Source organism: Oncorhynchus gorbuscha, linkage group LG01, assembly GCF_021184085.1.
Source record: "Oncorhynchus gorbuscha isolate QuinsamMale2020 ecotype Even-year linkage group LG01, OgorEven_v1.0, whole genome shotgun sequence".
Classification (NCBI taxonomy): Eukaryota; Metazoa; Chordata; class Actinopteri; order Salmoniformes; family Salmonidae; genus Oncorhynchus; species Oncorhynchus gorbuscha.
Window position 1 is genome coordinate 37774766 of NC_060173.1, and position 26763 is coordinate 37801528.

Sequence of the window (26763 nt, forward strand, 5' to 3'; positions counted from 1 at the left end):
AATAATCTAAAACATAACCAAAACTAACTGCAAATGCATCCAACAAGAGTGTAGTAACAAGCCTGATGTTGTCATTGCATGCTAGGAATAGGAACAAATGCTAAATGGGAACAAATACTAAACTTTTGACTACTTTATTTATAAGAATCTTTAGGGATGTCAATCATTTTTACTCCCACCTTTTTGAGAAAAAAAGGATTACTTATTAAACTAAATCTCTTTCTTTGAGAAATTGTGTTAGTATAAAATATAATTTCCACATTTTTTGCAGCATACAATATAGTTCATTACTTGAATTATTTATTTTATACATTCATTATTTACTTTATCAAGGCTCTCAATAATTTCAGACCCCATTGTATCCGCCTCCCTCTCAGAGAAAAGAGTAGTACTGCAAGGTTTTACACAGTCAAATGTGACATATAATTCTATTTTTATTAAAGAACTGTAGAAATGATACATTTGGGACATTAATATTTAATATATATATATATATTAAAACATTTATCAATACCGTAATATGAGATCTAGGCTCTGGTTAAAATTAGTGCACTATATAAGGAATAGGGTGCCAAGTACTATAGCATGAGGTTATTTATTATGTGTTGAATTGATATGTTATACAGGATATGAACATTCCATTCCAGCTAAATAATGGATACAGTGGCTTGCGGAACTATTCACCCCCCTTGGCATTTTTCCAATTTTGTTGCCTTACAATCTGGAATTAAAATTGATTTTTTGGGGGTTTGTATCATTTGATTTACACAACATGCCTACCACTTTGAAGATGCAACATATTTTTTATTGTGAAACAAACAAGAAATAAGACACAAAAAAACAGAAAACATGAGTGTGGATAACTATTCACCCCACCAAAGTCAATACTTTGTAGAGACACCTTTTGCAGAAATTACAGCTACAAGTCTCTTGGTGTTATGCTTGGCACATCTAGCCACTGGGAGTTTTGACCATTCTTCAAGGCTAAACTGCTCCAGCAATCTTTAAGTCATACCACAGATTCTCAATTGGATTGAGGTCTGGGCTTTGACTAGGCCATTCCAAGACATTAATGTTTCCCCTTAAACCACTCGAGTGCTGCTTTAGCAGTATGCTTAGGGTCATTGTCCTGCTGGAAGGTGAACCTCCGTCCCAGTCTGAAATCGCTTGAAGACTGAAACAGGTTTCCCTCAAGAATATCCCAGTATTTAGCGCCATCTATCATTCCTTCAATTCAGACCAGTTTCCCAGTTCCTGCCAATGAAAAACACACCCACAGCATGATGCTGCCACCACCATGCTTCACTGTGGGGATAGTGTTCTCGGGGTGAAGAGAGTTTGCGCCAGACATAGCGTTTTCCTTGATGGCCAGAAAGCTCCATTTTAGTACCTTCTTCCATATGTTCGGGGAGTCTCCCACATACCTTTTGGTGAACAACAAACATGTTTGTTTATTTTATTTTTAAGCAATGGCTTTTTTTCTGGCCACTCTTCCGTCAAGCCCAGCTCTGTGGAGTGTACGGTTTAAAGTGGTCCTATGGACAGATACTCCAATCTCCTCTGTGGAGCTTTGCAACTCCTTCCGTATTATCTTTGGTCTCTTTGTTGCCTCTCTGATTAATGACCTCCTTGCCTGGTCCATGAGTTTTGGTGGGCGGCCCTCTCCTGGCAGGTTTGTTGTGGTGCCATATTCTTTCCATTTTCTTATAATGGATTTAATGGTGCTCCATGGGATGTTCAAAGTTTAAGATATTTTTTTATAACCCACCCATGATCTGTACTTCTCCACAACTTTGTCCCTGGCCTGTTTGGAGAACTTATTGGTCTTCATGGTGCCGCTTGCTTGGTGGTGCCCCTTGCTTAGTGGTGTTGCAGACTCTGGGGCCTTTCAGAACAGGTGTATATGTACACTGAGATCATGTGACAGATCATGTAACACTTAGATTGCACACAGGTGCACTTTATTTAACAAATGTATGTATGTAACTTCTGAAGGTAATTGGTTGCACTAGATCTTATTTAAGAGCTTCATAGCAAAGGGGGTGAATACACATGCAAGCACCACTTTTCCATTGTAATTTTTTTTGAATATTTTGAAACAAGTTATGTTTTCATTTCACTTCACCAACTTGGACTATTTTGTGTATGTCCATTACATGAAATCCAAATAAAAATATATTTAAATTACAGGTTGTAATGCAACAAAATGCCAAGGGGGTGAATACTTTTGCAAGGCACTGTAAGTAGCGTTTTGCAACAAAACTAATTGTAATACACATCTAAAATCTATGAATAAAAAATCTGAGGACAGCAGTATTGTACAAACATATAAAGTTATCCATAGAGATGATATGTGTGTATGAAATGAATACACTACACAGATGAGGAGCTGCCAATCTGAACGTGCAGCTAGAAATATATGCAACTCCTTTTTAGTACAGAAAAAAATATGAGTGACTTATTGATACTGTCTGTTTGTACATGTCCTCTATGAGTTCCTCCCTGCCCTTCACTCTGGTCATGTCTATAGGCTAGGCAACAGCAGCAGAAAAGACAGACATGAGGGAAGCAATAAGAAGGAGGCAGGACCTGGACAGTGGGCGTGTGCTTTAAGAGACTCCTGGCTAATCTCTTCCTGGTTGGACGGGCTCAGGGCATCAGCGTTGGCAGCTGGTTGGTCACGACTGGAGCACATGTAATACAGGTTTCCAGAAAACTGCATCTTCTTGGACTCCTGTCGCAAAGACTCCCAGACAGCAGAAGCCTCATCCGGACACCAGGCCATCGCCACGTTTGCACAGTCATGAAACTCATCCCAGGACCTGTAGGGGGTGGAACAGAGATGGTCACATACAGTGCCTTCGGAAATTATCCAGACCCATTGACTTTTTTTACAGCCTTATTCTAAAATGTATTAAATAAACAATTTTCCTCATCAAAAAAAAACAAAACAAACATCAATACCTTATTTACATAAGTATTCAGACCCTTTGCTATGAGACTCGAAATTGAGCTCAGGTGCATCCTGTTTCCATTGATCATCCTTGAGATGTTTCTACAACTTGATTAGGGAAAGAGAAAGGGGTATACCTAGTCAGTTGTACAACTGAATGCCTTCAACTTAAATGCGTCTTCTGCATTTAACCCAACCCCTCTGAATCAGAGAGGTGCAGGGGGCTGCCTTAATCGACATCCACGTCTTTGGCGCCCGGATTGAGTCCACCTGTGGTAAATTCAATTGATTGGACATGATTTGGAAGGTGCACACCTGTCTATATAAGGTCCCACAGTTTACAGTGAATGTCAGAGCAAAAACCAAGCCCTGAGATCGATGGAATTGTCCGTAGAGCTCTGAGAGTATTGTGTCGAGGCACAGTTCCTCTGTGGAGATGGGAGAACCTTCTAGAAGGACAACCATCTCTACAGCGCTCCACCAATCAGCCCTTTATGGTAGAGTGGCCAAATGGAAGCCACTCCTCAGTAAAAGGCACATGACAGCCCTCTTGGAGATTGCTAAAAGGAACCTAAAGACTTGCAGACTGTGAGGAACAAGATTCTCTGGTCTAGTGAAACCAAGATTGAACTCTTTGGCCTGAATGCCAAGTGTCACTTCTAGAGGAAACCTGGCACCATCCCTATGGTGAAACATGGTGGTGACAGCATCATGCTGTGGGGATGTTTTTCATGTTTTTCATGTTTTTCAGGGACTGAGAGACTGGTCAGGATCGAGGGAAAATGAACGAAGCAAAGTACAGAAAGATCCTTGATGAAAACCTGCTCCAAGGCGCTCAGACTGGGGTGAAGGTTCACCTTCCAAATGGACAATGACCCTAAGCACACAGCCAAGACAACACAGGAGTGGCTTCGGGACAAGTCTCTGAATGTCCTTGAGTGCCCAGCCAGAGCCTGGACTTGAACCTGATCGAACATCTGTGAAGAAACCTGAAAATAGCTGTGCAGCATTGCTCCCCATCCAACCTGACAGAACATGATAGGATATGCAGAGAAGAATGGGAGAAACTCCCCAAATACAGGTGTGCCAAGCTTGTACACCCAAGGGCCTTGAGGCTGTAATCGCTGCCAAAGGTGCTTCAACAAGGTACTGAATAAAGGGTCTGAATACTTATGTAAATGTGATATTTCTGTTTTTTTCTAATTTCTAAAAACCTGCTTTTTCTTTGTCATTATGGGGTATTGTGTGTGGACGGGAAGAGTTGGAACAAGAGTTGGAACACCACTCATAATCATCTTATATTCACATTCCCTGTGTACAAGTGCAGAAAGGCTAAACTAGCACTGTATTTGGATATGGGCCCATGGTCTTAACTCAACCCTTAAACAGCACATCTGTTGGGGGCTTAGGGCATCTGTTTATCGTACACACAGGAGACCTTGAGGGGAATGGGTGAAACAAAGAGGAAGCAAAATGCAGCCTTGCAAAGTCCCAGAGTCACATGTGCAGTAGAAAACAGCAGAGTAACAGCAGGTGAAGGGCAGCTTGTTAGCAATATCTGCCTGCAGTCTATATTCTGATTAAAATAATAAAGGATTGCTGAGGTGTTAGATTAAACACTTGATCTGAAACATACACTGCATGCTAATGCATAAACAAACCAAGCTCACGGCCTAGGAAACAAGGACATTACCTGTACCTAGTAACATCAGATTTTCCTTAATTTTTATTCTATACTCAAGGTAAACTCTCCTAGCATTCCATAGAGAATACTGACAGTGGTGCAGCCTTGGCCTAGATGCAAATCTGAGACTTTTATCCAGTAGGGAAAATATTGCCTCTCTCTAACAGATTTGACCACATTCCTAGGAAGAGTGTGTGTGTGTGTGTGTGTGTGTGTGTGTGTGTGTGTGTGTGTGTGTGTGTGTGTGTGTGTGTGTGTGTGTGTGTGTGTGTGTGTGTGCGTGCGTGCGTGCGTGCGTGCGTGCGTGCGTGCGTGCGTGCGTGCGTGTGTATGTGTATGTGTATGTGTGGAATTGTGCGTGTGTGCAGATGTATGTAAGTTTACTGAATGGCAGGATTACCTGAAGACAACATGTGTTTCTCCAGCTCCTCAATAGTGAACAACAACTCCCGACAGGACCTTCCTACATTGATGCAATGTTTTCTGGGAATGGGTTAATATTGATGGGGTGATGCATCTTTCAGGGGGGTCATACCCTAGCTCAACAACAACAATTTAAAATGGCTACTACAATTATTCAAATCCAGATTAAAAGTCAAATGCAGTTTAGAACCCTTAGGACTTTAGGACCATGCAAACGTCTGGGAGCTGGAGGGAAGGCTGTTTATGGCTGGCTAGCTTTATGGAGCGCTTGTCGACGCAACTGTAGGGAACAGCGCGACATTTTCTCGAAACAGTGCTGAGGTAAAGATGGCTGTACTTTGGCTAGGTAACTGCTGTTTGACTTGATATGAAACTGAACTAGAGTGTAACCTCGGTGCTGAACTAGTGCGTAGCAGCTAATGTGTTTGTAGAATGTTAAGTCCCTAATTGACTGAGGAGATTGAAGCTACAGCAACAAGTTGATCATGTCTGGAGTCAAATTTAGCTTGTTTTTGATGTTCCCCAAATGGCATTTTAGAGTGTTTTCATATGTAGAAATTAAGTAAATGAGTTTCGATTTTATAAAAAATTCCTTGACATAATGTTAAAATGGATTACAGACGCAAGTATAAATAGAATTGAAGACAGAGATGGATAAAGAGAGACCCTCAATATTTAATTAGGCACTCCAATATGCCTCAAGCAAATGGGAAGTGCTGTCAGGATGTTAGAGAGAGCTGGGGTATAACCATGGAGAAGAAAGAGAGAGCTGGGGTATAACCATGGAGAAGAAAGAGAGAGCTGGGGTATAACCATGGAGAAGAAAGAGAGGGCTGGGGTATAACCATGGAGAAGAAAGAGAGAGCTGGGGTATAACCATGGAGAAGAGAGAGTTGGGGTATAACCATGGAGAAGAGAGAGTTGGGGTATAACCATGGAGAAGAGAGAGCTGGGGTATAACCATGGAGAAGAAAGAGAGAGCTGGGGTATAACCATGGAGAAGAAAGAGAGAGCTGGGGTATAACCATGGAGAAGAAAGAGAGAGCTGGGGTATAACCATGGAGAAGAGAGAGTTGGGGTATACCCATGGAGAAGAAAGAGAGAGCTGGGGTATAACCATGGAGAAGAAAGAGAGAGCTGGGGTATAACCATGGAGAAGAAAGAGAAAGCGATGGAGATATTGAAATAGAGGTAAAGATCTGGTGAAGCCCATCGTTCAATGGTAATTCTATTATAGGTCACAGTGTTATGTCAATTTCTCTTTTCAGAGTGTGTGTGTCTATAAATAACATATAGATGAGGGGATTTGTATCTACTGTAAGTTCATAATCATTGGTCTTGGTTCATCTGTCAGTGACTGTAGGGCTATAATGTGTGTGGGGGGGGGTGCTTACTTGCAGATGGTGTGTATCTCCTGTGTGTCCTCATCTTTCTGGGCACTGTCGGTCAGGCTGTCTCCCAGAGCCATCAGACACTGAGCGAAGCCCTTATAGATGGAGTGACACCTCCTGGTGGAGGCAGCAGAGCTGGGACAGGGGCCGACGACTGGATGGAGACACAGAGACATACAGTATTCCATCAGCACTCTCTGTATCCCTGGCTCACATTGGGGAGAAATGAGCATCCGGAGAGTTCAATATTGCCAAGCACAGGACTTCTGAGTGTTTTTTGTAAACGTGTTTGGTTACTTTAAACAAGTGGCAACAAAGCTCTGTCTTGTACAAGGCTTGACAAACCTTGGATCCTCTATAGCTGGATCCTCCATATGTATACTACATGACCAAAAGTATGTGGACACCTGCTCGTCGAACATTTCATTACAAAATCATGGGCATTAATTTGGAGTTGGTCCCCCCTTTGCTGCTATAAGTCTCCACTATTCTGGAAAGGCTTTCCACTAGATGTTGGAACATTGCCGGGACTTGCTTCCATTCAACCACAAGAGTATTAGTGAGGTCAGGAACTGATGTTGGGCGATGAGGCCTGACTCGCAGTTCATCCCAAAGGTGTTCGATGGGGTTAAGGTCAGGGCTCTGTGCAGGCCAGTCAAATTGTCCACACCGATCTCGCAAACCATTTCTGTATGGACCTCGCTTTGTTCACATGGGCATTGATATGCTGAAACAGGAAAGGGCCTTCCCAAAAACTATTGCTACAAAGTTGGAAGCAGAGAACTGTCTAAAATGTCATTTTATGTTGTAGCGTTAAGATTTCCCTTCAGTGGAACTAAGGGGCCTACCCCGAACCATGAAAAACAGCCCCAGACCATTATTCCTCCTTCACCAAACTTTACAGTTGGCACTATGCATTGGGGCAGGTAGCGTTCTCCTGACATCTGCCAAACCCAGATTCCTCCGTCGGATTGCCAGATGGTAAAGCGTGATTCATCACTCCAGAGAAGACGTTTCCACTGCTCCAGAGTCCAGTCTTGCTTTACCCCACTCTAGCTGACGCTTGGCATGGCGCATGGTGATCTTAGGCTTGTGTGTTGCTGCTAGGCCATGGAAACCACTTTCATTAAGCTCCCGACGAACAATTATTGTGCTGACGTTGCTTCCAGAGGCAGTTTGGAACTCGGTAGTGTGTTGCAAACGAAGACAGATGATTTTTACACGCTACGCACGTCAGCACTCGGTTGTCCCGTTCTGTGAGCTTGTGGCCTACCACTTCACGGCTGAGCCGTTGTTGCTCCAAGACGTTTCCACTTCACAATTTTAGCACTTACAGTTGACCGGGGCAGCTATAGCAGGGCAGAAATTTGACAAACTGACTCGTTGCCACAATGGAAGTCACTGAGCTCTTCAGTGAGGCCATTCTATCGCGAATGTTTGTCTATGGAATTGCATGGCTGTGTGCTCGATTTATACATCTGTCAGCAACAGGTTTGGCTGAAATAGACGAATCCAGTAATTTGAAGGGGTGTCCACATACTTTTGAATATATAGTGTATATATAGCTGCACATCTTCAGCTCTCCTGGCATTGAGAGACATGGTTATGTTCCTTTGTCAGCCTATTTCAGATAGAGTACTTAAGTCCTTGAAATCAGCATGGTTTTACACAATCCAAACTAATTGAATCTGAACAGCATGATGCACTGTGCCAACAACCAACCTTGAAGGTGCACACTCCAGAAAGTTAATGTGTGAAAAATAAGTTTGGAAGGAAAGTGGCCCTGAAGCATGTCAGAGGGGTACAGGCTGTAGTGTGAGTGACCCAGATACAACTTCATTTCAAGATTGCATTTAGGCTACATATGAATCATTTTAATATGAAGCAACTAGTGCCTGTAAGCCGTGTGAATATATATATATTTTCTCCTCCCATGCTACTCCATCCCACTGTAATCCAAACATTTAAAGGCAAAGCCTCAAAGAAGCTAACGGGACTAAGTGAGGTAAAACTGAGGATGGTAATTGGGTTAGACAGCAGATCACCGGGGCCTGTATCCACAAAGCGTCTCAGAGTAGGAGTGCTGATCTAGGATCAAGTCCCAACCTGTCTATATAATCTTATTCATTATGATCTAAAAGGTTAAACTGATCTTAGATCAGCACTCCTACTCTGAGAGGCTTTGTGGACACAGGCCCAGAAGGCCCATTCTCTTCTAGTCCCCTGGGAAGAACATGATTAATATTTAATAATTATGACTTTTCCGGCCTCCTTTTTTCCTGTTGATTTCGGGCAATGTTTGGCAGTGGGGGTCTAAAGATTATTGGTTTCACTCATCCTCATCAGAATTTTATGAAGACTGAGAGAGAGCAGAGATTGACAAATGATTGCATCCCACTGCTGGCTTGCTTCTGAAGCTAAGCAGAGTTGGTTCTGGTCAGTCCCTGAATGGGAGACCAGATGCTGTTGGAGGGCCAGTAGGAGGCACTCTTTCCTCTGGTCTAAAAAAATATCCCAATGCCCAGGACACTGCCCTGTGTAGGGTGCTGTCTTTCGGATGGGACGTTAAATGGGTCTCCTGTATCTCTGAGGTCTTTAAAGATCCCATGGCACTTATCGTAAGAGTAGGGGTGTTAACCCTGGTGTCCTGGCTAAATTCCCAAGCTGTCCCTCATACCGTCACCTAATCATCCCCAGCTTACAATTGGCTCATTCATCCCCCTCCTCTCCCCTGTAACTATTCCCCAGGTTGTTGCTGTAAATGGGAACATGTTCTCAGTCAACTAACCTGGTAAAATAATGGTTAAAATTAAATTGAGCCAAGAGAGATAGGGACAGTATAAAGAACTAGAGGGAAGAGGAAATTAACAAATGCACTGTCTATTGAGCAAGTTAAAACAAAGTCTATGTTGGTCGGAAAAACACCACAGTTGTCCAGCCCAGTGGTTCCTCATATAAGCACGTTGCTACTTTCCCCAATAGAAATGTGTCTTAATTGAACTCCAGCATCATGCTATATCCCAGCACCATCCCGTGTCCCAGCCAGGTCTGGTTCAATATGCATCCTATACAGGGCAGCAGATACTGTAGGCTGCTTTTGAGCCTAAATGTAAATATTTGATAGCATGACAGAGCCTGGGGGAATCCACAGATTATTCCTATAAAAAAAGCACGAAGTCTAGTCAGACAGACATGACTGATGAAGAAACCACAGACTTAACTGATGTAGTTGTTTCAGCCTAAAATAACATTACATTACTTTTCTATCCATTCTGGTGTATTTTCATCACACTGGTTTTGCATTGATCATTTACCAAACCCCCCTCTTCATCAATAAAGATTGATGAAGATGTGCACATCTAGCTACGTGTTCGTTGAAGGTTAGGAATCTAGTGATTTTTCTGTGCAGATCTTTTCTTGCAAGACTTTTGGCATCATGAGAAAAAAACAGAGTTAAAGTGCAGATATCGATATTAAAAGGATAGAGGGAAAAGTTCCTATAAGTTCTATATGTTAGGCATCACAGCCATACCATCTCTAGCACTACGTACAGCATAGACAACTGGATGCCAAAGGCACTGTATCATTTTGTTTTCCTGTCATTACAGCAATGTTCCAGGGGGCTTGTTACTGGAGTTTCTTTGACTCACAGTGCTACTGCACATCAGAACTACCACGGTGGAGCTTTTGCTTCATTGTATTGACCTCCCTCTTCCACTTGAAGCCTCAGTAATGAACTGGCCTGTAAACCAGGGTAAATCGCTTCTTCTTTTTTTACCGTTATTTAACCAGGCAGTCAGTTAAGAACAAATTGTTATTTACAATGATGGCCTTCCCCAGTCGTTGTAGCTGCATGCTATGAGAGTGGAGCACAGAGATCAAAGGGAGCAGTTGGAAGGATTCAGCAAAAGACTCACCAGTCAGAGCTGCTTAAAACACTGCTGCTTATTCGTATTACTGCTCCTGATAATCCTCACATAATTGCTGGTCACTACCCAAATGAGAGAGTTTATGGTCCCAGGGGAGTTTGTAAGACTTTCAGGAAACACAATATCTATAATCTGTCCTGCTATATAATACAGAGTAAAAATGAAACAGAACAGCATAATGAGTTGAACTATAATGTACCAACATAATGTTTTGCATATGTTGTCTAACATGTGCTCCCTTAAAACATCATAAAACAACATGTTTTGAAGTTTGGAGGAAATACACACATGAAAAACAGAATAAAGTTGTATTTATAAAGGTCCATTCTGCATCCCTCCATATATTATTAACCTCTGGAAGCATAAAAACAGAATAGGCAAGAGAAAAATAAACAGTGCCCTGTAATAAGTGGGTCTAGACTAGGTACCCCAGCCGTCGGGCATACGCCAAATAAAAATGTGCTCGATTTTTATTTCACATTTTCAAACAGTCCATTTATATTTTCCAACGCGGCTATACATTTGGGTGAGGTTTCTTTCTCTCCTGAGTAGCCTCGTTTCACTGCCAAAAATAAAGTTAAACCATCTAGTGTTCAGCGAAATAACAACGCAATGTCAAATACAGGTTGCCTAGTCAAATAATTAACATCCAATCACATTAGATGGTTTAATTAAGACAACTTAAGAGTTGTAACATGTATAAACGAAACAGATACCATTAATAAGAAGGGGCTAGAAGCGTCTTATATGGTGAGCTACCGGATGGCTTGGACAGGCAAGCCCCATACTATTGTGGAGGACTTAATTCTTCCTGCTGCTGCAGATATGGCTGTGACAATGTTGGGGGAAAAGGCAAAAAAAACTATACAGACAACGTCTCAATCAAACAACACCGTTTCACAAAGCATCAGTGACATGGCAGGAGATATTTTGAAACAATTACTGCCTTGCATAGAAGCCAGTAAATTCTATGAGTTACAGCTGGAGTCAACAGACATGGCAGGCCTGGCACAGCTCCTGGTATATGTCCGTTATGTTTATGGGGGTCAATTAAGGAAATTAAGACATCCTCTTCTGCAAGCCACTGGAAACCAGGACAACAGGAGAGGATATTTTTTAAAGTACTGGACAGCTTTGTGACATTAAATGGACTTTGGTGGTCAAGATGTGTTGTTATCTGTACTGATGGCGCAAAAGCCATGACAGGGAGACATAGTGGAGTGGTAACGTTCGTGCAAGCAGTTGCTCCCGACGCTACTTGGGTACACTGCAGCATCCACCGGGAGGCTCTTGCTGCCAAGGGAATGCCTGACAGCTTGAAAGACGTTTTAGCCACTACAGTGAAAATGTTAAAGCAAGGCCCCTGAACTCTCGTGTATTTTCTGCATTATGCAATGATATGGGCAGCGACCATGTAACGCTTTTACAACATACAGAAGTGCGCTGGTTACCAAGGGGCTAAGTATTGACATGTTTTTTTAAATTGAGAGACGAGCTTAAAGTTTTCTTTACTGACCATCATTTTCACTTGTCTGACCGCTTGTATGATGACGAGTTTCTCACACGACTGGCCAATCTGGGTGATGTTTTTTCTCGCCAAAATGATCTGAATCTAGGATTACAGGGACTCTCCACAACTATATTCAATGTGCGGGACAAAATTGAGGCTATGATTAAGAAGTTGGAGCTCTTCTCTGTCTGCATTAACAAGGACAACACACAGGTCTTTCCATCATTGGTTCACAAACTTTTTATAGTCCCGTACCCTTCAAACATTCAACCACCAACCACGGGACTATAAAAAGTTTGTGAACCACTGGTCTAGGCGACCCACCTGGCAGACTGACGGGCTGAGTCTTTCTCGGTACTTGTACATCTCTATTCGTGAATATGCAGCTGTTGCCAGGCGCAGTGCTGAACTAGCTGAATTGGTCCTGATGTCTGCTGCACAAGTGCTGCAGACCATTCTTTCTCGTGTCAATTTCTGAATGATGCCCTTCTGATGATCCCATACACAAAATGTTTTGACACCTTTAAAAATAAAACAGAACTGAGAGTTCAAAACCATTTAGGTGTACATTATGATCTCATTTAATTTTACTTCCTACCGCTGGTTGTTTACTGTGTTTATGTAGAAAGTGAGGAAATGCCTGAAGAAAACACTACGAATCTCAGTGGCCTCTTCGCCGATGCAGGTTATCTGTTGTTTATTTTAGCTTCCCCAAAAAAGGTGTTTAATCAAACTACAAACTTTTAATCAAACTACAAACTTGTGTATCCTCCTTGCTCGCACACGCTTTATCAGTTCTGCCCACAAATGTTCTATAGGATTGAGGTCAGGGCTTTGGGATGGCCACTCCAATACCTTGACTTTGTTGTCCTTAAGCTATTTTGCCACAACTTTGGAAGTATGCTTGGGGTCACTGTCCATTTGGAAGACGCATTTGCGACCAAGCTTTAACTTCCTGACTGATGTCTTGAGATGTTGTTCAATATATCCACATAATTTTCCATCCTCATGGTGCCATCTATTTTGTGAAGTGCACCAGTCCCTCCTGCAGCAGGCACCCCCACAACATGATGCTGCCACCCCTGTGCTTCACGGTTGGGATGGTGATCTTCGGCTTGCAAGCATCCCCCTTTTTCCTCCAAACATAACGATATTCATTATGGCCAAACAGTTCTATTTTTGTTTCATCAGACCAGAGGACATTTTTTCAAAAAGTACAATCTTTGTCCCCATGTGCAATTGCAAACCGTAGTCTGGCTTTTTGTTGGCGGTTTTGGAACAGTGGCTTCTTCCTTGCTGAGCGGCCATTCATGTTATGTCGATATAGGACTCATTTTACTGTGGATATAGATACTTTTGTACCCATTTACTCCAGCATCTTCACAAGATGAAAAGTGCTAATCAATGGTACTGATTTGCACTTTTCGCACCAAAGTACGTTCATCTCTAGGAGACAGAATGCGTCTCCTTCCTGAGCGGTATGACAGCTGCGTGGTCCCTTGGTGTTTATACTTGCGTACTATTTTTTGTACAGATGAAAGTGGTACCTTCAGGTGTTTGGAAATTGCTCCCAAGGATGAACCAGACTTGTGGATGTCTACAAAAAATATTCGGAGGTCTTGGCTGATTTCTATTTGATTTTCCCATGATGTCAAGCAAAGAGGTACTGAGTTTGAAGGTAGGCCTTGAAATACATCCACAGGTACACCTCCAATTAACTCAAATTATGTCAATTAGCCTATCAGAAGCTTCTAAAGCCATGACATAATTTTCTGGAATTTTACAAGCTGTTTAAAAGCAGTCAACTTAGTATATGTAAACTTCTGACCCACTGGAATTGATAGTGAAATAATCTGTCTGTAAAGAATTATTGGAAAAATTACTTGTGTCATGCACAAAGTAGATGTCCTAACCAACTTGCCAAAACTATAGTTTGTTATCAAGAAATGTATTTGTGGAGTGGTTGAGAAATGAGTTTTAATGACTCCAACCTAAGTGTATGCAAACTTCCGACTTCAACTGTAGTTTTAAAAAAAATTCTCCACAGACTTTTTTGTTAATCTGTTAGGGCTCTTGCTCTGCCAGTGACATTGTATACAGGAGAATCAGTGTAGTAACCCTTAACAATAAGTTGTTCTTATACCTGTGTAGTAACACTGACATTACGACTGGAACTCACATAATGCTTAAGTAATTGACATTATGAAACTAAAACTAATTAGATACCAATCAAAAGTATAATCTAGTATCAGTGTGTAGCCCGTGGCACCTAGCTGGTATGACACAAGGTGAGCATGTAAATAAATATTGAAGGTGGAACTCTCCAGTAGCAGTATCTGTTCCACCCAGAGTACAGGGAACAGTGCATATTCCCTCTCACGAAGGTTTGTCGAACTTTTGGTCAGCTTACTTTTGTTTATTTTTCTGTGAATACTTCACCACGCTGCTTACTCAAGTAAATGACAGCCCTCGAAAACAATGATTTGTGTTGAAGTAGCCTCTGCCAAGTCCCCAACAACTGGATGTTCCGGTATTCAGGGGAAATGGAAAGAGCCTGTGAAGCGACTTCCGCTTTTGGACGTTAACAAGGCGACGCTCCATATTGCTAACTCCTCCACATTTACTGGATTGGTTGAACAGAAGGGTTGTTTTATTATCGCCAAGACCAGTATGTAGAGGATCGAATTTCAGGCGTTTCTTTTACACCTGCTACGTTAGTGTTGCAGTGACGTGCTCTATGCTGTATTCGAGGGAAGCGTTCAAGGCTGTTGCGAGAAGCGGCTTTGACGCCATGTTTGTTGTAGTGTGGACAAGGGATAGGGTATGGCCTACCAAATTTAAAGGTATGTGCTTTTAACCTTTCTCTAAAATGTTTTATGAGATTGGAGAACATATTAGGAGGGATCTTAGACCATTCATATTGGGCTATTTTGCTTCCACTGGTCCTGTGGCCTTTGTTAAGGTCAACGGCATCCTGAACTTTATCAAGTACCAGGATATTTTAGACAAAAACCTGGTTGCCTCTGCCAGGAAACTGACACTTGGCCACAAGTGGATCTTCCAGCAAGACAATAAGCCCAAGCACACATCAAAATCCACAAATAAATGGTTAATTGACCACAAAATGAACCCCATTGAAAACCTGTGGTTTGAATTAAACAGGGCAGTCCATAAGAGCAGACGAAGGACATCAAGGATCTGGAAACATTCTGAATGGAGGAATAGTGTAAGAACCCTCGCAACGTGTTCTCCAATCTCAATTTTTGGAGCATATAAAATAGCTCACTATTTGTATTATTTATTATATACATTATTTTTTACTAATCTTTACTGAGGGTGCCAATAATTACGGACCTGACTATTTAATTCAGAGTGAGATGTACATTTCACTGGCCCTGGTGTTTTCTAATGTCGGCTCCACACACATCCACTGGGAAGACAACTCCATCCAATGCAAGGTGCTCTAGAGACAGGAACCATTAGCCAAGTTATTAGACTGATACATCCACCACATCATTAGTACCACCCTCACAGGGACGGGAATTTGAACAGAAGTCCTCATTCTTCATCTGTGGGTGGCGCTCAGAGGTCTGTGGTGCACTGTCTAAATAGACTCCATTGTATCTCTGATTAGTACTAGCTCAGTGTTTTGTTGTCTGAGCAAATATTCAGCATGTCACTGTCTGAGCAGCAAAGCCAAAGATTTTTGTCTGACCAGGTAACTGCTGCCGCACTCTCTGACACTGAGTAGGTGGAAGGCTGGGGAGGTTTACTATGGCAACTCCATCATTAAGGGCAACAGCCAGGCTAATGAACCTGCTAGTGACAGCATTGCGTGCGAGAGGTATAGAGGGACTGAATTCCCACTGCAACCTCCATGCTGGGCACAATAAGAAAGAGTGTGAGAAAGACGGAGAGAGCAAGAGAGGGAGAGTAGGCTATGCATAGGATCGGCATAAAAAACAACCCCTGATAATTAGCTCAACCGGACTAACTCCCATTTCCAAATGAATGATTAACCTCTCAAATGTTTCCATTTGGACCTCAGTTCCCATCACAGGGGAGAGGAGGGAAAATAATAAAATCCTACATCCACAGAAAATACATTTTCCCATAGAGGACAATAGTGATGCAGAAAGGAGCGAGACGGAAATGTGGAGAGATTACATAAATACCACTGTGCTCCAGAAAGACAAAGGTTTGGTAACATCATTTGTCTATTCTGAAGCATTTTGAGAAAGGAGAGGTGGAGCAACTTGGTGTAGTCTTGGTTCAACTGTAATCTGTTCTAATGAGGGTTGAAGCCAAGCAGGTCACACTGAAATGAGTGGATTAGTGCTGCTACTGCCGACAATCATGTTCATTAGGACCACCAGCGCTACTGCTGTACAAGTTGTCCTGTAGGTGTATGAAAATAATTGGACAAAATGCAGACGTAGGAAGACTGCATGAGGCAAATTATCTGCCTGTTGGTTAGTACAGATAGAGAGTGAAAGGGAGAGAGAGAGGGAGGGAGGAACAGAGAGTATAAGAAATAGTCTTTACTCAGAGAGCAACGTTTCACATCAATGTAAGGAAAAAGCCTTCTCAGACGTTAAATCCAGTCCAGCTCCTTAAGCCTTTCTGTCTCTTGAACGCTCTTCCTGCCTTTTCTCTCTCTCTAAAGATCTGATAAATCTGTAGGAAAAAAAGACTTGCCAAGTAACTATTTCTTTGGCTCAGAAGAGCTAAAAGGATACACAAATTGCTTGAAGGGCACTGACGAAGAGAGATCTTTAATGTGCAAGCTTTTCATATTCCTTCTTTAGCACGCTGTTTAATAAACACAGACACACACACACACACATTAATAAAATGAACACAACACATGGACACACAGAAACACCACACACACTCACTCTATATCTCATCCAAGTCCATGCCCCATGGGAGTGTTGTTGCCTGTGGGGTGGAGGGAGCTGAGGGTGGAGGGAGCTGTGGCTCGATGTATCCCCCTCTTCTCCCGTCCCTTCCCCTCAGCAGAGTCTGAGCGCTGAGCTGAGCGCTACCTTTGATAACAGGCAGATGAGACATAGCTGCTCTAATAAATCTCACTAAAACAGACAAGAAGAAGACATAGAAGCCAATGAGATGGGACTGCCTTTTGAATACGATCCAACGTGAAACGGTTAAGATAAGGGCTCAATAATTCAGTCTGACAAAAAAGAAAAACTACTCAGCTACACACAAAAAGGTCCGAAAATAGGCTGTGAGAGAGGCACGAGAATCCCATCTGTAATACAATGTGTCATAATTGATGTTGATAGACCACAGAGCTGTATCAAACTAACAGATTTCGTACAGTACATGGTTAGATTCATAACAGTAAAATAGAGAGTATGTCAAGCCCTATGTAAGAGCAAAACTAGACTCAAAATAAGTATTTAAGTTAAAAGATAATTTCTATCTGTGATAGAAAAGGTGTTAATAATGGAAACTTGTGTAGCAACCGCCTTCTGGCTTGACACAAATTGACTTTGGTGAGTATGCATCTCTTGCACTTCATTTCAACTTGATCCATTAGGTTACATAAGGGCATGTGCCCTCAAAGAAAACAGTTTGAAGGATAAAGTTAACTCATGATTCGCTCTCCTTTCCTCTAAGCCCTCCCTTTTCCTTTCCCTGTTACACCTTCTGCTCTACAAACACCAATATCTACTTTTTCTGAAAGTTAGTCAAATAATTGTAATATTAATATAGCATCACACAGCTGAGCCCTGACCCAGCAACCTGAGAACATTCCTATAACATCATTGGGACATTACTAAAAAAGCCCTTAGTGTAACGGTTTTCTGTATGTGAAGGAGAGTCAGACCAAAATGTGGCGTGGCTATTGCGATCCATGTTTAATGAAACAAAGTAAACACGAATCAAATACAAAACGTGCCACGAAAACCAAACCAGCCTAATACTGGCACAAAGTAACACAGAGACAGTAACAAGGACAATCACCCACAAAACCCAACACCAAACAGGCTACCTAAATATGGTTCCCAATCAGAGACAATGACGAACACCTGCCTCTGATTGAGAACCATATCAGGCCAAACATAGAACTAGACAAACTAGACATGTAACATAGAATGCCCACTCAGCTCACACCCTGACCAACCAAAACATAGAAACATACAAAGCAAACTATGGTCAGGGTGTGACACTTAGGCACTCAACCATCAGAGTTACATCAAGTTATATCTGTCTACTTTGACCATGATGTAGTGTTGTTGAGTGCAGAAACAGTGCAGAAACAGTCAGGCTACCTCAATTCAGCATTATTCCTTCCAAAACCCCATAATTTGCATCAGGCAAATTATGCATCAGGAAGAAATGTTGGTTGGTCCTCTGCATAACGATAAATATGTTGCAATAGAAGAGTTTCATCCCTACGGAGAAATCATGAGTAATTAAAAGCTATCTCTGTTTATTTCTGGATCTTGTGTGTGGTTGAAGGGGTGGGATGTAGGCTAAATGGGACACATTCTACACTCAGTATGGGACTTTAAAAGTGTGATATGTCTCCTACTATCCTCCTTCAAACTGAGCAATGGAATGAATCAAATCAAATCAAATTTATTTATATAGCCCTTCGTACGTCAGCTGATATCTCAAAGTGCTGTACAGAAACCCAGCCTAAAACCCCAAACAGCAAACAATGCAGGTGTAAAAGCACGGTGGCTAGGAAAAACTCCCTAGAAAGGCCAAAACCTAGGAAGAAACCTAGAGAGGAACCGGGCTATGTGGGGTGGCCAGTCCTCTTCTGGCTGTGCCGGGTAGAGATTATAACAGAACATGACCAAGATGTTCAAATGTTCATAAATGACCAGCATGGTCAAATATGAATGAATGAATGAAATTCAGGATGATTCATCAGGCCAACTGCTTCATGCTTTAACATCAGATCTAATGGGCCATTATTTATATTAAATACATTTAATCAATGTTAGATACATTTAAGGAATTTAAAGACATCATGATGAGATATAATCAGGAATTCTGCATGTGACTAACATTAAAAAAAAGCCAGATGGAAAAGTGGTGAAACTGCTTAAATCCTTCAGGACTGCCACACGTAGCTGCATTTTTCCTTGGGATGCAGCATTAAGAAACATGAAGAACCCAATATTTTTCCAAGTATCTCTGAAAAATCATGCTAATTTAGTATTTTTGGTCTGTTCTTTCAAATCTAGAAATAATTGGCTAGATTTTACATTTTTACAACTGCAGAATATGCAAATATCCTCCTCCAAAAATAATAATTGTAATTTATACGAAAACATTATGTAAGATAGTAATCATACAGAGTTAAGCAGATACTGTACGCAGATGCTTTAACATTGTGTGATTGTACACAAAATATATTACATAATAACTGACAAGGGATTTCCAAAGTGCTTTCGATGTCAATGCACTTATACTGAATGGTTTCCTAGTCTCTCATTACAATCACCTACCATCCTTACCATGGATCACTTAAACTGCAGAATACATGTGTGTGTAATGTATGTGTTCACCTAGGTCATATCTTATGGTTGGGGCACAACGGAATAATCAAGATTACTTATGGGACAGGTGCACTAATTAAAACTGTATGAAGAAGACATAAGTTGCTCTTATACCTACACTACCGTTCAAACGTTTGGGGTCACTTCAGAATGTCCTTGTTTTCCATGAAAACATACATGAAATGAGCTGCAAAATGAATAAGAAATATTGTCAAGATATTGACAAGGTTATAAATAATGATTTTTTTTTTTAATATTAATTTTGTCCATTAAACTTTGCTTTCGTCAAAGAATCCTCCATTTGCAGCAATTACAGCCTTGCAGACCTTTAGCATTCTAGTTGTCAATTCCTGAAGCACCTCCCACAAGTTGGATTGGCACTTCTAACGTACCATACGGCTGCTGCTCCCACAACAGCTCTTTTTTTTAACCTTTATTTAACTAGGCAAGTAAGTTAAGAACAAATTCTTATTTTCAATGACAGCCTAGGTACAGTGGGTCAACTGCCTATTCAGGGGCAGAACGACAGATTTGTACCTTGTCAGCTCGGGGATTTGAACTTGAACATTCCGGTTACTAGTCCAACGCTCTAACCACTAGGCTACCCTGCCGCCCATCAATAGGGTTGAGATCCGGTGACTGTGCTGGCCACTCCATTATACACAGAATACCAGCTGATTGCTTCTTCCCTAAATAGTTATTGCATAGTTTGGAGCTGTGCTTTCGGTCATTGTCCTGTCGTAGGAGTGAATTGGCTCCAATTAAGCGCCGTCCACAGAGTATTGGCATGGCGTTTCAAAATGAGGTGATAGCCTTCCTTCTTCAAGATCCCTTTTACCCTGTATAAATCTCCCACTTTACCACCACCAAAGCACCCCCAGACCATCACATTGCCTCCACCATGTTTAACAGATGGCGTCAAGCACTCCTCCAGCATCTTTTCTATTCATTTTACCTATTCTACTTCTGTAATTACAAATCTGCTCTCAAATATATTGTTTTGCAATTGCTAAAGTACTGTAACAACATTTGAATATTAGTGTTACATGCAGTGTTGCTACACAGATGGTGGACTCCCTATTCACCCAAGGGGGCCAAGAGGTAAGTACACAGGTAAGAGCATCTTACTGTAAAATATTACCTAAGAAAAAATATTGGAAACAAGAACATGAGTGGATGGATCCACAAAAAGAAAAAACCCATGAAGCTTCAACTAGCTCTCACAGTCTCACGTCAGAATTAGACATTCATCCATGTTTCTCACAGTGGTGGAAAAAGTACCCAATTGTTGTACTTGCGTAAAAGTACAAATACCCTGGGGCGGCAGGGTAGCCTAGTCGTTAGAGCGTTGGACTAGTAACCCGAAAGGTTGCAAGTTCAAATCCCCAAGCTGACAAGGTACAAATCTGTCGTTCTGCCCCTCAACCCACTGTTCCTAGGCCGTCATTGAAAATAAGAATTTGTTCTTAACTGACTTGCCTAGTTAAATAAAGATTTAAAAAATACCTTAATAGAAAATGACTCAAGCAAAAGTGAAAGTCACCAGGTCAAATACTACATGAGTAAAAGTCTAAAAGTATTTGGTTTAAAATTTACTTAAGTATCAAAAGTAAATGTAATCTCTAAAATATACTTCAGTATCAAAAGTATAAATCATTTAAAATTCCTTATATTAAGCGAACCAGACGGCATGATTTTCTTCAACACTCAGACATCATTTACAAACTAAGCATTTGTGTTTAATGAGTCTGCCAAATCAGAGTCATTGACCAGGAATTATCTCTTGATAAGTGTGTGAATTAGACAATTTTTCATGTCCTGCTATGCATTCAAAATGTAACTAGTACTTTTGGGTGTCAGGGAAAATTTAAGGAGAAAAAGGTACATTAATTTCTTTAGGAATGTGGTGAAGTAAAAGTTGCCAATAATATAAGTAGTAAAGTACAGATACCCAAAAAACGACTTAAGAGGTACTTTAAAGTATTTTTACTTAAGTACTTTCCACCACTGGTTTCTCAAACATTACATTTTGAAGTTGTTGCAAACGTCAAATTTGGAAGTGCTTACGGTTAAGTTGAGGCATTAAGAGTTAAGGTTTGGGATAGGCTTAAAACAAAAATCTAAAAAATATTGCTGGATTCAAACTTGCAACCAATGGAATCAGAGGCAAATTCCTACTCGAAGGTAACAGAGCTCACTGTTGCCCCAGTGGATGGTTACCACATCGTCTTCCAACATCCTCAGACATGGGTGGATGTTGAATAATGACTTGTATCAAGGGTGACCTGGCTGGAATCAAAGGCTGCAGGCACATTGCTTTGATCCACACGGCTAAAGAAATGGTTACAAACAGTTACATATCCTCTGTGAGTACACTGCCAGCATTCCTTGTTTCCTGTATCCCATACTGTTGAAACTGAGACAACTGAAGGGGCCAGAGAGATTATCTCTGAACAAGAGTGATGAGTTGATTCTACATGGAGTTAGCCAGCTGACCTCATCTTTACATTATTTAACTTTAAAGCTTGTTAAGAGAACTCACAACGGAGCTTGAATTAAAGATGAATATCGAAAAACTGTTTACTTAGCGACTGTTATTTAAAGCGATAAAGAAAGCGAGGGAGAACACTCAGATCTATGCATTTAATGAACTTCACCTGAGCAGCTAACATGTCTAGTGCCCATAAAACTGAAAGTTCTGGCTGGGTTTGCCAAGGCCTCCCGACCACCGTGTGCCAGGCTAGCCAGCCCAGCTCAGAGGCACTATGACAAGTGGAGGCTCCAAGGCACACAGAGGTGCCAACAACCTGGCTGATTATGCCAACCCAGTTCTATGGGGCAGGGAATCCCTGCAACAGTTTCCATCTCCTTTCTCCCTGTGCTCTGTTCATGAAGCACAGGGTTCTGTTATGTTCACACGTCTAACTCTCGCTGTTTAGAGTAGTCTTGAACTGCAGAAGATTGTATAGGGAAATCTAATACATTTCAATAAAAATGCTATTTGCAGATGGAGTCTTCATGCAGATATTTAGAGTAAAAATGAACTGACTTCCTGGAAGTTGTTAAGCACATGTTGACAGAATGGAAGTTTTGACACAAAGCAAAGCACTCAATCTGACACTCCGATAAGAGCCTTTCCCCATGCTGTTCATTCTATGACTACTATTTCTCTCTGTGTTCTTAGTACTGGTCCAGGACCATGGTAGGCCATTCTCCATCTGACTAATAAATGAGCTTGCTGTGCACATTGATCCCTCTCCCCCTCATATGGAGAGTAAGTGAGAGGCTCATTGTAATGGACACAAGCGCACTGACCCTCTCTGGGAGTTAATTTGTTTTTATTGACTAGAACACCTGAGTTTCCAGTTGTAACTTATCAGGGTTAGCACAGGCTTCAACAGAGCTGAAGCTCCATGCTCACTCCACTCAACAACAGATGGGAACAGGGGGACGATTACATCACTGTCCAGCCCTAGTGTCCACTGCACACACTCTATCTGACCTTTGCTCGGCCTTTACTCCTTGTTCTCTTCTCTATGACCTGACCTCTGAAGCTACCCTATAACTGTTCATCTCAGCCAAACGTATAGCATTGTTATGAAAACAGATGGGAAGTGATACCTGACAATCTATGCCTATACCTCAGAGTTACAGTATGCAACCACCCCCAAGATCCTGTAACTCCTTAAAACAGAAGTATAGAAGTCGGTCTACCTATGAATATTAATTCTCATCCTTGGCTGAGGGTGGAGTGTCATGGGGCATCATGCATAGCTGCGGTTTCATTTCACAGCGTTTGTTTAGGGACTCCACGCCACTCCTAAGTCTGTACTGAAGAGAGGAGACAGGGATAGGGTGAGGGGAGGAGGTCATTATTGGGACAGGGCTGATGTGAAGTTGAAAGCTTAGAGGGGATGTGTCTGATTAATCATATGCACAATTCAGGTGGAAAAATTAAATTCCTCTCCATTCCTCCCCGTATGCTCCTTAATTACTAAACTCTTCAGCAATCGAATCAGAAGCTTCATTTACAAACAAAGGATTCAGGAGAGGCACTTTATATTGCATTAATTGCGAGGTGTGTTGATGAGATGACTACAAAGTTGCAGATTATCCATTGAAGTACAGCGAGGACGGGGGATGGTAGATGTACCAGACTGGTGATCTGATAGATATTATATGCAAAGGCTGAATAAAAATGAAGAGGACATGGTTGGTGTGAGAATGTGTGAGCCATGAATTATCATGGGGAAATGAAGATCAGTAATGAATAGTCACGAAGAGAGAGGAAAGTGGATGCAATTCTACTAGAGAGCGTGAACCTGATTTAATGAGGAAGTAATGTCTGCTTCATATGCTTGTGTGCTGCAGTAAAATGCCTTTAGAACACTCTCAAACCACAGAGGCATAAATTGAGAGAGAATCCTGTTAAATCAAACATTTTTCTCTCAATGGCTGGTCTAACATAGCCTACAGCAGGGTTCCCCAAATCTGTTCGAAAGTATTCCCATGCATAATAGAGAGACATCATTACAATTAATTTGTAGACTGGAAAAGTGACCATAAAAAGCCCCAACAGATATATTATTTGACAAAAAAATGATTTCAAACCTTGCTTACGTTTGTATATGATCACATCTGTTTAGGCTTCTTGTGTTCTGGACCCCTGACCATCCACTCAACTAAAATGTGTCCTGCGCCTGAATCTAATCTAATCTATACCTGGCCTATAGTATGCGGGGCGATACACATTTGACGCTGTATGACTATAAAGGTCGACTACTCACGGGACAGATCATATTTTCTCTCTAATATTATGCAGAATGAAGGCTGCCAATACTGAGCGCCAGGGAAAAGTAACATAACATGATAACCTCTTGGGATAATCCTTCCAAAGGTTGTGTGGTGTGTGTGCTTTGTTGTTTTTACCAATAGGTTTCACACGAAAATAAGTTAAGGTTGAGGGATGGCTATGATCCGCACGGTCCTGAAAGGGGGACTATTCAGCTTGTGAGCCACACAGGTTCAGATGACATACCTGTGCTACTTTATGCAGTCTATCAGGGGAAGGCAAATGCGATTAATTAATTCTTTTCGCATTCAATTCCCCAATGGATAGTAGGCTATTACATCAGCTCCTCCTTTGTGAGGAATAAACTGAGGGAATCGAGGTGACGGATTCAGTTGTCCCGAGAGAGCATACAACTATTTCAGAATGCAGACAATATAATGCGTATAGGCTATTATAATAACTAGACAGTGGAAATGTGTTCTTCTAGATTTTGTATTCACTGATGCCACACACGCTGACGCTTCGACTGAGCTTGGGATTGTAGTGTAATAGGCTACCCAAGAACAAAGCGCATGTGAATTCAAATCAATAACAATGGTAGACGACTAATATAATACTATATAAAAGGGCCTTCTATACAAACTATACAATACGACCAAATATGGTAAAACGACTAAAAAAAAGATTGTCAATTGTTTACTTGCCTCATCTCTTTGCAATCATTTAACTCATTTTAATCTGTAACCTAGTTTTACGGCAGCAACTCTTAATTATCCATTCAAACATTTATATAATAAAACATTTTGAACTCACGAATTTTGTACCTAGGCACCGATAAAATATTTTCTGGTGTCCACTTTAACGCGACTCGTTCCCCTATAATTTAGAGGTGCATTTAATAAATCCCACCCAAGAACCCCCACATAGTACGAACAAATTTAACATTACTGCTATTTTTATAGAAACAAAAGATTTCTAAGTGAACACTTACTCAGATGGAGAGCAAGAGGCAAGAAAATACACGCGTAATTCACGAGGGATACCATTCTGCTCAGGCCACTCAATTCAGAAAAAAGACGCGTCTGAAACAAGTAAAAATCCGCGTCAGAGTGTTACAATCCGTTTGCTGAGCACAGCTACTTTGCTACATAGGTGAGAGCGTTGCTCGGTATCATGTTCATGAGAAGAGCGCCTACTCTTATGTATGCATCTCTATGGTGTATCTAGTGTGCGTGAGGGAGGGCGCATTTGCGCGGAGTAGGGCAGACTCAACATCTCGTCTCCACCTATCATGACCCATTAGATGGATACCGATATGTAAGGGAGAAAAGTGCTATTTTAACCGCAATGTGGCAATTAACCCATGTTCATCCTCATGGGAAAAACATGCTTGTGTCAAAAAGTTACCATCTTTAGTTTTATGCACCCGCGTCAAACAACTCCTATGTGGAAGGGGGATTCGGCTATTATCTTTACCACAAAATGTAAAAACCTAAATGTGGTGTCGAATAGGCTACATGTGAAATAAAGGGCACTATGCAATGCATTAATCATTTTCTTTTTTTATTCCAAAACGTTTAGGGTAAAAGAAACGAGTAAAATATACAACAATCCAAGCACAGGGAACAAAGCAGGATGGAAATGACAATCAAAATGAGTAATACACAAAACATGATTTCAATGTTTTTGAAAACGAGGAAAAAATATTTAGATTGTATAGCGTTTATGTACAAGCTTACTGTTATCAACATTCATGTCTGATTCTTGTTGCTTAACCCTGATCAATATGAAACATAAGTAAAACTAAGAGCATGGAAACCATCCTGCTTTTACACTTCAGGTCAAACAACTGCTATTCCAGTTACCAGACATGGAACTTAATACAATAAAAGATGGATCATCAACCTCCTCCACCAAGGACAGATTCCTCCTCACTCTCAACGTTGTGGAGAAAGACATTACTGTCTGCTTTACACAGCTTTGTGGCTTGATAATACAGATGGCTTATAACCTTCAATATAGCAGTTTGCCTTTTTATGCACGGTTCTCCTGAGCATACAGGCATACCTAGCGTTTTGTCAATCAATCAGCAGCTGAAGGTGACCTAGCAACTATATAGTGTTCACTGATGTAACTCAAATAATTGAAGCAAAGAAAAACTGGGAGTTGAGAATCAACTTTCAACAAGTCATGTTAAATCAATTGGAACACCAAAAGGTGCTTATCAAACAAACCACTACTATGGTCAAACATAATTCTGACCTGGTAAAATAAGCATGCCTCAGGACTAGTGTGCAGGACTGGCAAGAAACACCTCAAAGCTTAGTTCACACTGCCCTATGTCCCCCTCATTCTACTTTTGGTCTAAGAAAGGAATGTTACGTTCATAACAAATAACTGTCCTTGAAATTAGATGACAAGACATCAATAGCAGAGATTGACATTTTGGAATTGGTAAGACAAGATGATCATGGGTTTAAATATTTCCCATCACTCCTACAGTAAAGTGGAATTATATAATCAATAATTTATGAGAACTT

General features: G+C 41.2%; 1 protein-coding gene across 1 annotated transcript; it reads right to left on the minus strand.

Annotated features, from left to right (window-relative positions):
• Nucleotides 1-1973: 1973 nt before the first annotated feature.
• Nucleotides 1974-25386, minus strand: LOC124006431 (neuritin-like). Its single transcript, XM_046316482.1, has 3 exons — nt 25215-25386; nt 6455-6605; nt 1974-2822 (listed from the first exon to the last, which is right to left on the minus strand). The coding sequence occupies exons 1-3, from the start codon at nt 25267-25269 to the stop codon at nt 2525-2527; spliced, it is 504 nt and encodes a 167-aa protein (XP_046172438.1). The 5' UTR covers nt 25270-25386; the 3' UTR covers nt 1974-2524.
• Between the last annotated feature and the right edge of the window lie 1377 nt (nt 25387-26763).